Below are 16,012 nucleotides of genomic sequence, written 5' to 3' on the forward strand. Positions count from 1 at the left end.
TAAAAACTGCAAATTGAAAGGGCCAAGGTTCTAGGAAGACAAACTTGTCTTCATCATTTGCACTGGGATGGTTGGGAACGCATCCTCTTAGAGAACTATGTTTCTAATAAAATGCCTCCTTCTTTCAAAATTTAGACGTCGCGAATTGGAAAAGTAGTCTTGGAATTTAAGATATCCCTCTTCTCTACAAAATTTAAGAGATATATTTCTTTATATGCTTTTACTTTTATTTTTACTTGTATTTTTCTTATACATTTTTTATATTTTTCTATATATTTTTTATATATATTTTATATATTTTTTATATATACTTTAGAAATTTAGACATCGCGACTTGTAAAAGTATCCTTGGAATTTAAGATATCCATCTTCTCTACAAAATTTAAGAGATAAATTTTTTTCAAGGGGAATTTTCACTATCAAATCAATATTATGCAACAATTAAACTCTACCATTGAGATTACGGGATTTAGCCAACTCAAATTTAGTTGAATTTAAACACGATAAAATAAAATAAAAACAAGTTTTTCAACTGAAAGTAGGGAGCGACATTAAAACATAAAACGAACAGAAATTACTCCGTGTATGAAAGGGGGTGTTCCCTCCTCAACGTCCCGCTCTTTACGCTTAAGTTTCACTCTTTCTCTCAATTCTACTTTATAAAACAGTAAATAACTTTAGCGTAAAGAGTGGGACGTTTAGGAGGGATCAGCCCCTTTCATACACGGAGTAATTTCTGTTCGTTTTAAGTTTTAATGTCGCTCCTTACTTTCAGTTGAAAGACTTTTTTTTATGTGATTTCTGAACGATTTTGAATTAATGTATGTTTGACTTTGGCTCTCCGCAAATGAATAATTAAAACAAAATTTGCGTATTATTTTATTTTTTTGCTAATTGGCTTTCTCTTAGTTTTGATGAGACGATTTTGAGAAAAAGGGTGAGGGAGTAGGCCTAGTTGACCTCCAATTTTTCGGTTACTTAAAAAGGCAACTATAATGTTCAATTTTTACGTTTTTATTAGTAAAAAATATACGTAACTTACAAATTAACTTACGTAACGAACTTCTATATTTGTATGTTTTTATTACGTGTATGAGGAGGTTTACCCCCTCGTCAATATCTCGCTCTTTACACTAAAGCTTTAATTTTGTCCCAAATCAATAAGATTGACCCCTGAATCATAAAGGCTGTAGAATAAGTAGGTGAAATTACTAAAAATACTTCAGCGTAAAGAGCGAGGTATTTAGGAAGAGATGAACCCCCCATATGCGTAATAATCTGTGTTTGTTTTAAGTTTTAGTGCTGGTCCTTACTTTCAGTGGAAAAAACTTTTTCATACTTATTTTTTCATTGTTTTTTTCAGAAATAGTGCTAGAAAATCCTGCACCCCCTTCATGGAATTTTTCTTCTCCCATGACAAATTCCTCCAAGGGAAGATCCTCCTACGTAGCCCTCCCCTCAACCCCCCAACCAAAAAATCCCCCTGAAAAGGTCTGTACACTTCCAAATAGCCATTACTGTATGTAAACGCTGGTCAAAGTTTGCAACTTGCAGCCTCTCCCCCAGGGACTGTGGTGGAGTAAGTCAGCCCAAAAGACATAGTTATTATGTTTTTCGACTATGATGAACAAAATGGCTATCTCAAAATTTAGATTCGTTGACCATGGGAAAAATGACCGTAGGAGGGGGCCTAGGTGCCCTCCAATTTCTTTGGTCACTTAAAAAGGGCACTAGGACTTTTAATTTCTGTTAGAATGAGCCCTCCCGTGACATTCTAGTACCACGTGGTCTATACAATCACCCCTGAGGGAAAAAAAGAAAGAAAGAAACAAACAAATAAACACGCACTCGTGATCGATCTTCTGGCAAAAAATACTAAGTTCCACATTTTTGTAGATAAGAGCTTGAAACTTCTACAGTAGGGTTCTCTAATACACTGAATGAGATGGTGGGATTTTCGTTAAGATCCTATAGCTTTTAGGGGGTGTTTCCCCCCTATTTTCCAAAACAAGGCAAATTTTCTCAGGCTCGTAGCTTTTGATGAGTAAGACTAAATTTAATGAAACTTCTAGATTTCAAATCAGCATAAAAATTCAATTCTTTTGATGTATCTATTAGTACCGAAATTCCGTTTTTTAGAGTTTCGTTTTCTGTTGAGCCGAGTCACTCCTAACTACAGTTCTTTACCACGAACTGTTTGGTATTAAAAACGAACATCACATGAATGAAAAAAAGAGGTTTTTAAAATGAAAGCAAAGACTGACTTAAAATATAAAATGAATTCAAGTCCGCATATGAGGGAACAGCCACCTCCCTTAAATTCCCCCAACCTTTATATCAAATTTACACTTATTGTGGATACTAATCATATTGTCTACAACACAGAAGTTTAAATTTAGCAGAAATTTAAACCAAGTTTAAATTTTAGCAGGAAGAGGTGATATTTGAGGGCGTGGCAGCCTTCGTTGTATGAAGGATAATAAATGATTATTCTAAGCTTTAACTCCATTTTTTGCTTTCACTGAAAAAACTGGTGTTTTTTTTTGTTTTTTTTTAATCGGATATGGATGAAATTAATTTCTTCAGCTTTGTTTTGCGTAGACGTGTTAATTTGCATCAGCAAGAGCTATTAAAAAAGGACTTGCCTGTTCCATTGCTATATTAGATGTATCCAAAAGTCTCTGCTTGCAAACATGACACGAATTCGCCTTCATATTCTGTTTGCATGAGCAACAAACAAGATGTCCTTTTCTGCAATGATATATCGGTGGGGTGACCCAATCCTTACATCCGTTACACTCAAATAGTCTCAGAAGAGCCTCATAGTTAACCAAATTTCCATCGTGAGGTTTTAACCCATTCATTGTTCCATTTACATGCCTTTGCTCCATTATAATTCGGAGATATCCCCCGCACTAAACTCGAAAGAGATAGCTGAGACAGGCTGGAATTCAGACGCAGGCGTGGTGCATTTTTTAAGGAACAGATCGGCTACGATGAACTATAATATAAGATAAAAATGGTTTGACATCAAATGTTTCATTTGAATGTGACATTTAAAAGCGAATGTACTGCCAACTGCTTTATCTGAAATTTTCATTGGAGAAAATAAATAACACGTGCCGTTTCTTCAGCCAAGTACTGAAAGTGTCAGGCAATAAAGACAAAAAAATTACTCAAAGATCTGAGATAAAAAAAAATAATTTCTAACCGTCCTATATACATCTAATCTAGCTCAGATTCCATGGGACTCCGTGGTTCCACGGGACTCAGGCTCCATGGGGATTCATAGAATAAGATTGATTCTGCAGAGGTAAAGTTATAAATTGCACCCTTATCTTTTCTTTGAAATACGCCTTGTTGCAAACCTTTTTGTTTGGACATATAACCTTCAGAAATCAAGAACTAAAATATACCGTCTAAAAAGCATTGTCCATTGTCTTATATTGGACCCATTCCTTCGGTTATAAATAATCCTGCAATCTGTCTAAGAAGGTCAACACAATCAAGTTGCCAGAAACCATACTTCACGTAGCCTAAATAATTTGAATGTTTATAAATGTGTTTTATTCTTGGGTGGCCAAGATTAAGGGAGACAGTACCATTACGACAAATTAGCTATGCTGAGGAGAAACTATGATAAAGGAACATGGGCGGTCACCGGTAGCCGTGGTAGGTACCTATCTTGGGGCTTAGGAGGTGGTTGCAGAAGTTGAATGAAAAATTGAAAACAGAAACCCAGTGTTTCCATTTCGTCACCTGAATTTTGATAGACAAAATGACAAACAAGGAAAAAAGAGGAAATATATTCTGCTCCATCACTAGTCCCTAGTCAATTGGTCGGAGGAACATATTAAAAAATAATTAATTAAAAGAAAAATGGGATAATTCTTAAAACATTAACAGTGACAAGAGAGCATACGCTTTATTGTGGAAAACTAATTAAAAAGAAAAATGCTGCCCACAAAAGAAATCTTTCAAAGAATAGCAAAGAGCTTAGTTAAACCACAGACGAACATGAATAAAGTCAAATAGTAATTCAAACTTAAAACGAACATAAGACAATATTAGCAAATGAGTAACACCTGGAACGAAAAAAAAAAATTCAGAAAAAGGCCAAAAGGCTTAGAACAATACTTATAGTCTAAAGGTTAAACAACTGTGCCTCTGGTTCAAAAGCCCAATTCAGACCTTGGGGCATGGGCTGTAAGTTATGCATGTGCTCATTGTTTACATATAAGGTTTGTAATTGGGAAAAGGGGGTATGTTTGATCATGGCTCTCCAATACGGCTTGGGTGGTTAAGGTGAAACTCTCATGGAATGTTTAGGGGGGGGGGTGTCTTACTAAATCAAAACACACTATGTACTTCCAAAAGGCGTGTCAGCAATATCTAAGGAATGGCTAAGCGTGTTAAGTTTGAACTTTCACGGCATTTTAGGGGATGTTGAAGACTGATTGAAAGTCGGCCAGCCCCTTGCCATTGAAAACTGTGTTGTTCAAAATAGTTAAAAGGTCCAAAAATTATACCTCTGAGGATGCTATCCTCCCAGTGCCCTTGAGCCAAGGGTTGTAAATTATGCAATTTTTCCATTGCTTACGTACATAAATTATTATTGGGAAAGGGGAGATTGTTTCATCTCGGGTGTGTCCAAAAAATGTAATGGTATTAATGTGTAGCTTCAATGGATTTTGAGGATTACATTGAAGTAAATCAAAAGACGCCATGTTTGGCATGTTCAGGTCTAAAGTGATACGATACCTCGGTATTTCAAGCCGTGTTGGATGTGGACGACTTGCATAAGATGTTTGAAGTAGCATACCCACTATCCATCCTGACGTTCCAACTGGATAAAACAATGAGTAAGTAAAGGGCTCCACCCGATGGTGGGTATTCTTAAATTGACAAGATTTTCCTCGCGTTGTTTTGCAAACCATTTCATTTGAAGGAAAACTATGGTCACCATTAAGAGTATAAGCACAGCATGTGCTTCAATAAATACAGGAGGGTTGAACCGTCTATAATCGACACCACCTGACACAGTGAAAGTGAACTGCACGTTTGGAGGCTGTTGTAAAGTGAAGCAGCGAGTCAATTTACATCATCTTCCACCTTTTTCATTTTCTCGACCTTTGGCATAGTTGTTTGTTTCTTGCAATATTTCTTCCGGGAGATCCATTAAGTTAGGAGATATACCATAATTTAAAAGATGTACGAACCGTTCTGCAACAGCTTCATCGGGGCCTAAAAAGTACATTTTGGCTATACAAAGGTTTCTCAAAATAGCCTGCAGTGGTTTGAGATGGATTTGCCGCTAAATTGGCTTCGTGATAAATTTTTCAAGCTAATTTTAAACTATTAAATAAAAACAAGTTTTTTGACTGAAAGTAAGCAGCGAAATTAAACCTTAAGACGAACAGAAATTATTCCATATAAAAGGGGCTGTCCCCTCCTTAACGTCCCGCTCTTTACGCTAAAGTTTGACTCTTTGTCACAGTTCTACTTTTTAAAACAATAAGAAAATTTAGCGTAGAGATCTGTCGTTAAGGAGGGGACAGCCCCTTTCATATACGACATAATTTCTGTTCGTTTTAAGTTTTAAAGTCGCTTTGGAACAGCTGGATCGTATTATAGGTAAAAGTAATCTTTATTATCGCATTTCGCTTTTCTAGGTACACTTCCACCGCCTCTGCAGCAATTTTTTTTCAAAGACAGGCTCAGGTGCTCTTCTTTTTTACGTAGTTCTTCTCGCAGATTTATTTTTACCCAAATGTTCATCTACAGCAGCCCAGAGTTCTCCTGTTTATCAATCAATTCTATTATAAAACTCCATCCCTCCGGATGTCCCTCTATTTCTTTTTGCAAAGGCAGTTTTTCGTCGGGTCTTTCCAGTTTGGTAATTTCTCTCTCTCTCCTTTGTTTTTTTTTTCTGTTTCCTCTTTTCCTACTGTTTCTACTTTTTGGAATTCTTTCCCAACTGATGTATCTCTCTCCTATTCTTTTTAAAATTGTTTTCAAGAATCTTCTTAACTTTTAAAGTCCTCGTTTATTTGTCTTTTTTTCTTTTTTTTCTGATGTTCTATCGTCAAATCCGTCTTTCCTGTTTCTCTACTTTCTTGGTTTCTACTTATTTCTATTATTATAATTACTATTAGTTTTTTTTAGGCTATTGTATGCTATTTTATATTCTCCTTCATCTTTATTTAATATGTATTTTTTAATTTTGGGTATTATTTATGGTTCTTTTAGTGCTCTATTATTGTGTTGTATGGCCCATAACAAGCAAAGCTTCTTGGGCCGAATAACTTTTTTAGGTTTGTAATAGTGTTTTAGCATTAATAAAATGATTGTTGACGATTGATATTGTGTCTGGTTTGTAACGCTGCCAACACCATGGAATTAATAGGGTGTTAAGAAATGGTGGCCTCCTAATTGGTTCTAGATGATCCTTTTTTCGTAAAGCATGCGCTCGAAAGCTGTACACTTCTAAAAAAAAAACAGAAGACACTTTTATTAAGAAAACCAATCACCATGGGTTCCTCTCTCCGACACTTACAAGGAGGGTAAAAAATTTGAGTCAAGTAATACTAATAATTATATAAAAAAAAACTCTGTAAAAAACAGGTGAATCAAACTCGGAAATGAAATAATTGTGAGAACAATTACCAAAATCGGATGATTTTACTGGAGTAAAACCATATTTAATTGTTGATTTCCCTAGAAATCAACAATTAAATATGGGGCCCTGTATCGACTGAACGAGTAACAAGGTAGGTAAAACCGGGCAAAAAATAAAACTACCGGGAAAGCCCCTTATCTTATCTCTGTTGCCCCACCTGGCCTTGAATTCTCCTTTAACTGGAGAATGCCAACAACATAAATGAATAACTTGTATAACAAATTTTAATCGTTATACGGACAGATATTAGCTGCTCCCTGAAAGCGTGTGGAATAGCATCCGTATACACATGTAATAAAACACATAATCTTTAATAGAAGAAGGTATAAAAGCAGTTCAAACACGACTCAACTGGAAAAAGTATCCAAGAAAGTCACACCATTTTAAGGCTTGGTTTACTGCGGTAGAGCTGTCATCCCCTCAAGAGGTGAACTGTTTAACTAAAAATATAGTTAAAATGGGTCTGCTAGTTAGTCACGCAAGCAACTCCTAAGATGGACTATGTGAGAGAAGACAACCCGAAAAATTCGAATTCAAGGTTATCTAAAGTTGGGTACACGTTTTTCTTGGAGCAACTTGCATGATTTGTCACAGAGTATTATTATGCACTGTAAGTTTTGAAAAATTGGGATCATTTGAATTAAAATACAATAGCAAGCAGGAGCATCGAATTTACTTCATCATTGCGATTATTACAAAAAAAAAAAAAGAATAGTCCATGCAGATTTACTCCTTGGATTAATACAGCCCCATCGTTTCTTTGAGCGGTATGGAGTACGCGAATATTACTCATTACATGTAAAAACTACCCTTTACCTTCAGTAGGGAAGTTTATGCACTGTGCAACTTTTTCTAGTTGATGATTCCTTTCAAGAACGATCCGCTGACGACAATTTGGACAGCTTCCTCGGTAGTCAACTGCACATACAGGACATACAACGTGACCTAAAAACAAGTGGAAATTTGCAGAAAAGGCTTAAATACAAATAAGGGGCTGCAGCCCGTTTAGTTTAAATTAAAAATCGACTTGGTGGTCAGTGATGAAAAGGTTGAGAGCCAAGGCTAATTGGAGACAAAGCCAAAACGAATAGTCTGAGTGAGAGGAAAAGCTGGCACAATCCTTTTTCAGAATTGTATAAAAATGACGTAATTTCTTTTTTGATGGAAATTCTGTATTAGAAAATTTTTTTTGAGTGGTTTTCTACTACACAATAACGATTGCTGAAGGAACGGTAGAGCAATCCTTTAAAAGGGATTTTTGGTGCCATAAGCTACATTCCTTGTCTTGGCAAGCTGTATTTCTTTTCGGTGGTCTTATTTCTATGAAATTTCAAGCTCTTATTATTTTTTTATCGGTAGAATAGTTGAATTTTATTTTTGAGAGGTAGAAGTATAGCGGTTCGAAATCGCCTCTGCAAATATTTGTTTCCAAATGGCAACCATTTCAGAGCCACAAATTGGACGGGTGGCATTCTCCTTTTGTGGTTTAAATCTTCCTTAGGTTCTAATTTTTTTTTCAGTGAAACTTTAAAAGTCCATAAAAAGCAGACTCAAACCAAAATTTTATTTTGCTTATTTTGTTTTCCAAAGCTAAGACAGATTGTACCTTTTTTTTTATAAAACTTTGGTTAAGTGAAAGTATTAATAAAACCCATCAAACAAAGCTTCCTGATAAGAACGATATAAGAGTTCTGTTGTTATAGTAAGCAGTTCACAATGTCCATTTTCCTACAGCTCCTATTAACATACTCCTTACGAAGAAACATTTATAGACCTCTCTAGGATAAGGATTTGTCAAATAAATACTCGCCAAATTCCAGTAATAAATTTTACCACATCCCTTTTGAAACGTCCAGAAAAAGAGAAAGAGAAGGGTATACAATCTTAAATGTAATGGTTCAATGGTAGTAGTAATTTTTAAGCACAAAAAAAAGAAATCTGAGTCTGGATATTGAATTCTATTTCGCCTATACTCTATAGAAGCAAATCTAGTAAGTAGAGAATGATCTGCGTCCATTGACGTGAAATCCTTACTACAGTTCGTTACCACGAACTGTTTGATTATAAGAATTGGCAGTTTAAAACCGATCTACGAATGTACTGAAAGAGGAAATTTATTTGCTGATTAACTAAAGAAGGTTTTTTTTTTAATGAAAGTTAAAATCAAATTTAAAACTTAAGCCGAATAGATATTATTCCGAACATGAGATGGCTGCCCCTCCTCAAGCCCTGCTCTTAGGGCTAAATTATTATAGGGCTCGATGGAAGCATTCATGACTGCAATAAATGTGGAACCGACCGATTTTTAAAACATTTAAAGTAAAAGATGCGTTAAGAGCGAGGGTTGAGGAACCTATCTCTTCGAGGATGATAGCCCCCCACCCCCCAACAGTTCTCGGGGGGCAAGAGCTGTAGGTTGTGCCCTTGTGGCATTTAAGGTACATATAGAAAGGGTGGTCCTATAACCTTTGGAGGGGGGCATTGTATTGGTAATCAAAAGTTCTAGTACTCTTTTTAAGAATCAGAGTGATTCGAGGGTGAATCATCCCCCCCGACCACACACTTCGTATTTTCTCGAAAAGCATCTGATTTGGATTTTGAGATGGTTAATTGCTTTAGTAGAAACTTCGAAAACAGCTCATTTTATTGGAAGTTGAAAGGACCAGTGCCCTTTTTAATAGTCGAAAGTGGTTGGAGGGCAACTAACCCCCCTCCCACACCCACCATTTCGCCATACACACCCAATAAAACTTTGAGATAGCCATTTTCTTCGACGTATTTTAAAGGTCCGGAAACTATGTCTTTGAGGATGGAACCCTCAAAAAGGGCACTGGTCCTTTCAACTTCCAATAAAATGAGCTGTTTTCGAAGTTTCTACGAAAGCAATTCACCATCTCAAAATCCAAATCAGATGCTTTTCGACAAAATACGAAGTGTGTGGTCGGGGGGATGATTCACCCTCCAATCACTCTGAATCTTAAAAAGAATACTAGAACTTTTGATTGCCAATCCAATGCACCCCCTCCAAAGGTTATACGACCACCCTTTCTATATATACCTTAAATGCCACAAGGGCATAACCTACAGCTCCTGCCCCCCGAGAACTGTTGGGGGGGGGGGGCTATCATCCTCGAAGAGATAGGTTCCAGACCTTTAAATTACGTTGAAAAAATGGCTTAATCAGAATTTTAATTGGATGTGTTTGTGGAAATGGAGGGCTGGGCCTGGGGGTAGGGTTAGTTGCCCTCCAATCATTTTTGACTGTTGAAAAGGGCACTGGCTCTTTCAATTTCCAATCAAATGTGCTGTTTTCCAAGTTTCTTTGACAACAAATGACCATCTCAAAATTTTTGTTGGATGTATTTCGGAAAATTACGAGGTGTGGGGGTATCCACCCTTTAATCACTTTCAATCTTAAAAAAGGCACTAGAATTTCTGATTACCAATCCAATAAGCCTCCTCCGAAGTTTGTACGATCACCTTTTTTATATATATCCTATATACCCCCAGGGCATGACTTACAACCCTTACCCTGAAGGCTCTGAGGAGCTGTTATTCTTAAACACATAATTTCCAGACCTTTTAATTACGTTGAACAAAATGGCTATTTAAAAATTTGGATTGGGTGGGTTTGGGGAGTGGTGGGCATGGGAGAGGGATTATTTGCCCTCTAATCACTTTCGACTATTAAACAGGATACTAGCTCTTTCAATTTCCAGTTGAATGAGCTCTTTTTGAAGTTTCTAAGACAACAAACGGCAATCTCAAATTTTATCAGATGCATTTCGCGAAAATATGAGGTGTGGGGGGGGGGGTATCCACCTGTCGATCACTCTGAATCTTAAAAAGGGCACTAGAACTTTTGATTACTAGTCCAATGATCCCCCTCTGAAGTTTATACGATCACCCTTTCTATATATACCTTATATACTCCCAAGGAATAACTTAAAACTCTTGCCCTGAGTGCTGTAGGGGGGTTGTCATCCTCAAAGACATAATTTCCGGCCCTTTCAACTGCGTTGAATAAAACAGTTATTTCAAAATTATGATTGGATGCGTTTGAGGAAATAGTGGGAGTGATACTACTCACTTTTGACCATTAAAGGAGGCACTAGTCACTGCAATTTCTAGTCCAATAAGCCCTTTTAGAAGTTTCTACGACAACAAATGGCCATCTCAAAATTTGTATCAGATACATTTCGGGAAAATACGAGGTGTGGGGCTGTATCCACCCTCCGATCACTTTGAATCTTAAAGAGGAAACAAGAACTTTTGATTACCATCCAATGAGCCCCCTCCGAACTTCTATACGATCGTCCTTTCTATATAAGCCCTAAATGCCCCCAGGACATAAATTACAACCCCCGCCCTGAGGGCTGTTGGGGACGGGGGTTTGTCATTCTCAAAGACATGATTTGCGGATCTGTCATCTATGCTGAACAAAATAGCTATCTCAAAATATTGATTGATTGTGTTTGGCGAAAACAACTCCTTCAATACAAAGTGCAATGGTCTAAAAAAAAAAAAAAAAAAAAAAAATTGTGCCCACATCACTCTTTTCTGTGGCAGCGCTATTACGCTCCCTACGGTATCTGAAGGGGTTTAAAATGATTAGGAAATGTATTTAGGTGTATAATGGGGCAATATCTTAGGTAAGATTCTATTAAAGAATGATAAAGAATTTTAAGATTTGAAAAAGGAAGAAAATACTTTAATCGATACAAACATCATAAATGTTGGGTTGATTTTATACGGAAATGGTCAGAATAACTACGGAAAGAAAAACTGATCAAAAATAATCTCTTGATATCTATCTATATCTCTTAATCCTTCTAATTCTACTCCCCGAAACAACTAACTCATCAATCCCAACGTTAGCAACTCCTTGCTTAGATCTCCCACAAACCATAAATTCTGTCTTGGACAAATTCGGGACTAAACAATTAAAAGAAAACTATAGAATAATTGAATTAATTTCAACCGCGAAATTCTCAATCAATAATGAAGGGGTTTTAGCTTCAACAGATAGTACTGTATCATCTACAAACATAGACGCTAGGCTACCCTTATATGATAGACAATTGGGGAGATCATTTATATATGTCAAAAATAGTAATGGTCCAAGTTCAGACCCATAGGGCACTCCAATATCATCCAGGGAGTTAGGCTGAGACACACGGTCTTGGACTTCTTTATGGAATCCGCGATTTTGTAGATGTGGCTTTATTAAATCCAATGCTCTTCCACGAATCCCGAAGTTATTCAATTTTTTGCATTCAATTTTTTTTTTGCATTCAAAATTTTTTTTTGCATTCAAAATGCAATGATTTAGAGAATCAAATGCTTTTTTTATATCATAAAAAATGCATGATACGTAATTACCATTATTCAATGAATAATTAATTTTCAGCAAAAGAGCTGTAACTGCTTTTTCAGTAGAACGACCCGATCTAAAACCAAACTGGCATTTGGTTAAAAGATTTTTTATCCAAATAAGTTAAGATTCTTTTTTCTAATAACTTTTCTAGAATCTTTGACAAGGGAGAAAGTATTGAAATTGGGGTAATTATTAATGCTCGGTAATTGCTTATTAATACCCCAAATAATGGGGTATGGGCTAATGGGGTAATTGCTTATTAATACCCCAAAAGATAAACATAAATTTTAAATATAAACAAGAAGATATGAATTACAGATGCAAGGTGTTTCGAAAGATTAGTTGAAAGTACATCCAAAATTAGCAAATTACCTCACTTTAAATTTATTAAATTTTTTGGAATTCATCAAAACTAACATGGGCCAAAAACATACTTGTATCCTCTGATTGGGGGAAGTACTCTTAATATGAATGAGCTGAAGTCGATCCAAGACCACGAATAACATCAGAACCAACACTAGCAAAATGAGCACTGAAAGATTCCTATATAGCTTTATTTCCCTTTAATTCAAGACCATTTTTGTCTATTAATAAGTCTGGGTAAAACTATTACAATTGTTTCCAACCTTTTGTTTAATTAAATCCCATGTTTTTATGGGTGAATCCGCATTCCTAAAAGCATTATCAACATATCTTTGTATTCTCGTTCGAAAAGTTTTCACCAGCAAATTTTTATAATCTTTAAATCGTATAATATTATCAGGTGACGAATATTTCATTCTTATCTTATATTACATAAAAAAAAACTGGTTTTATTAACTGAAAGTAAGGAGCGACATTAAAACTTAAAACGAACAGAAATTACTCCGTATATGAAATGGGTTGTCCCCTCCGCCATCCCTCGCTCTTTACGCTAAAGCTTTTAATTGTTTTAAAAAGCAGAATTGTGGCAAAGAGTCAAACTTTAGCGTAAAGAGCGAGGGATTGCGGAGGGGACAACCCATTAATATACGGAGTAATTTCTGTTCGTTTTAAGTTTTAATGTCGCTCCTTACTTTCAGTTAAAAAACTAGTTTTTTTATGTAATTTCTGAACGTTTTTGAATTGCATGTTTGATTTTGGCTCTCCACACATAAATTATTAAAACGAAATTTGCATATTAATTCCTTTTTTGGCTAAATGGCTTTCTCTTAGTTTTAATCAGACGATTTTGAGAAATAAGGGATGGGGAAGGAGGCCTAGTTGCCCTGCAATTTTCCGGTTACATAAAAAGGCAACTATTTTAATTTTTAATGAATGTTTTTATTAGTAAAAAATATACGTAACTTATAGCTTACGTAACAAACTTTTATATTCTTAAATTTTTATGTTGTATATGAAGGGGGTTGTACCCTCGTTAATACCTCGCTCTTTACACTAAATCGTAAGTTTTGTCCCAATTCTTTAAGAATGACCCCTGAGTCAGAAAGGCCGTAGAATAAATAATGGAAATTACTAAAAATACTATAGCATAAAGAGCGAGGTATTTATCTCCTCCTAAATACCTCGCTCTTTATGCTAAAGTATTTTTAGAACCCCTCATATGCGTAATAATCTCTGTTCGTTTTAAGTTTCAATGCTACTCCTTACTTTCAATTGAAAAAACTTTTCCATGTTTTTATAGTAATTTTTGAAAAACCTGCGCCCTTTTCGTTGAATTTCTGTTCCCCCATGACATATTTCTCCAAGGGAAGATCCTCCCACATAACTCCCTCCCGTCAACCCCACCGCCAAAACAAAAAAAATCCCCTGAAAACGACTATGTGGAACAAAATGGCCATCTCAAAATTTTGATCCGTTGACTTTGGAGAAAAAATGAGCGTGGGAGGGGGCCTAGGTGCCCTCCAATTTTTTCGGTCACTTAAAAAGGGCACTAGAACTTTTCATTTCCGTTATTATGAGCCCTCTTGCGACATTCTAGGACCACTTGGTCGATACGATTACCCCTGGGAAAAAAAAACAAACAAACAAATAAACACGCACCCGTGATTTGTCTTTTGGCTGAAAATACGAACTTCCACATTTTTGTAGATAGGAGCTTGAAAATTTTGCTAAAGGGTTCTCTGATACGCGGAATGTGATGGTGTGATTTTCGTTAAGATTCTATGACTTTTAGGGGTTGTTTTCCCCTATTTTCCAAAATAAGGCAAATATTCTCAGGCTCGTAACTTTTGATGACAAAGACTAAATTTGATGAAACTTATATATTTAAAATCAGCATGAGAATCCAATTCAAATGAACTGTTTGATAGACAATTCTTTTCATTAAGTGATCTCAGGAGTGACTCATTAATTCATGGTTTTCTTGGTAAGAATTTTTTACGATATCATTTTCGTTATTCAGTTTCAAAAATTAAGTGAAAGAGGTGGGGTGGGGTAAATTGAATCAAGTCTACCTGTCAATTATACAATATAAAACTGCTAGTGATAGCTATGAGTGAGTAGCTAGAGAGAGTGCAATACAATAGAGTGATAGCGAAACCTGTAACGTAACGGAATTATTAGTACACAAATTTTGGACCGTTGAAGCATTAGTCTTTTCTAGTTCTTTGCACCATTTTGTTTCCTTGTTGTTTATTTCAAGAATAGTCATTACTCAATTGTTCTGAGCTATTACCTTTAGAAAAATCTATGAACGAGGGTTTATAGAAAGATCATGTCACTTGATGACACGTCAAAGCTACGATATTTAGATAATCACTGACTTGTACAGGAGAAGGGGGTAGAACAGATGTTACCTCCAAAATAAAATAGCTCAGCAGGACGAAGAAATATTTTTTATCATCAAAAGTATTGGACCCCTAAGAAGGTCTAGAATTTATTTCTAGAACCTTCATATTCTACGATACACACCATTTGCGAATTAACTGGCCAATTTTGTACATACTTATTGACATGCGTAAGGATAAAAGTAAAAACAATTATGCTAACCTTTAGAACAGCATATAATAGGCTCTCTGGTGACAAAACGCCGGCAACCTGGACAGGTGAATAATCCTAGGAGTGCAGACTCCTCAACAAGATGTCCTTCAGCTGGCACAGTTATAGTACTCAGCCTAAATGTACATCTCCTGGCTCCTTTGGGCATGATACATTACAGTACAGAGCAATTTTAGATCTGACAAAAGAAGCTAATGTCCTGAGTATTGGCGTTAAAGGGCTTCATGGATCAATATAGTCTATGGTAACATATTTAAGCAACTACTCTTGGACAATGAGAACTGTGGTGGAAAAGTGAGCAAAAATACAACCAGTGTTTATTCTTGCCTAATAGAAAGTTCAACCAATGGAATGAGGATCTAACGTATTTAGCTCATGTTACAGTATACCTTTGGCTAGCAAAACTTTAGCAAACTGGCAAACAAACCTTGTTTGCTCATGGTTTTTATTGTGACTGGAATTTTTATATTTTGCCTAAAATACAAATTTCAACCCAAGACCTTCGTTTTTAAGCAGACAACCTTAACGAAGTTAAGAATCATTCCTACAATTAATTTATTATAAAACGGTATTAATAAAAAAAACTTATAAATTAAAAAATGATCAAACAGTTCGTGGCAACGAACTGTAGTAAGGAGCGACCCGGCTCAATATTAAACGAAACTCTAAAAAATAGAATTTCGATACTAATAGATACATCTAAATAATCAAATTTTTATGCTGATTTTAAATATACAAGTTTCATAAAATTTAGTCTTACTCATCCAAAGTTACGAGCCTGAGAAAATGTGCCTTGTTTTAGAAAATAGGGGGAAACACCCTCTAAAAGTTATACTATGTTGGCAAAAATCACACCATCGCATTCAGCGTATCAGAAAACCCTATTGAAGAAGTTTCAAGCTCTTATCTACAAAAATCTGGAACTTAGTATTTATTACCAGAAGACCGATCGCGGGTGCGTATTCATTTGTTGGTTT

The 16,012-nt window shown here is 35.8% G+C and overlaps 1 protein-coding gene across 2 annotated transcripts in view; it reads right to left on the reverse strand.

The window, feature by feature from the left end:
• The window catches only part of LOC136029191 (E3 ubiquitin-protein ligase sina-like), a 35,026-nt gene extending 19,811 nt beyond the window's left edge, over positions 1-15,215 (reverse strand). The window contains exons 1-3 of one of the 2 annotated variants that reach the window (XM_065707328.1): positions 15,027-15,215; positions 7,496-7,624; positions 2,646-3,001 (exon numbers count right to left, since the gene is read on the reverse strand). In XM_065707328.1, the coding sequence (XP_065563400.1) occupies positions 2,646-2,891 (246 nt within the window). In that variant the 5' untranslated portion in view covers positions 2,892-3,001; positions 7,496-7,624; positions 15,027-15,215. The remainder of the gene's footprint in view (positions 1-2,645; positions 3,002-7,495; positions 7,625-15,026) is intronic. The other variant, XM_065707329.1, reaches the window with a different exon arrangement.
• Between the last annotated feature and the right edge of the window lie 797 nt (positions 15,216-16,012).

The sequence above is a fragment of the Artemia franciscana genome, chromosome 7, assembly GCF_032884065.1.
Source record: "Artemia franciscana chromosome 7, ASM3288406v1, whole genome shotgun sequence".
Lineage (NCBI taxonomy): Eukaryota > Metazoa > Arthropoda > Branchiopoda > Anostraca > Artemiidae > Artemia > Artemia franciscana.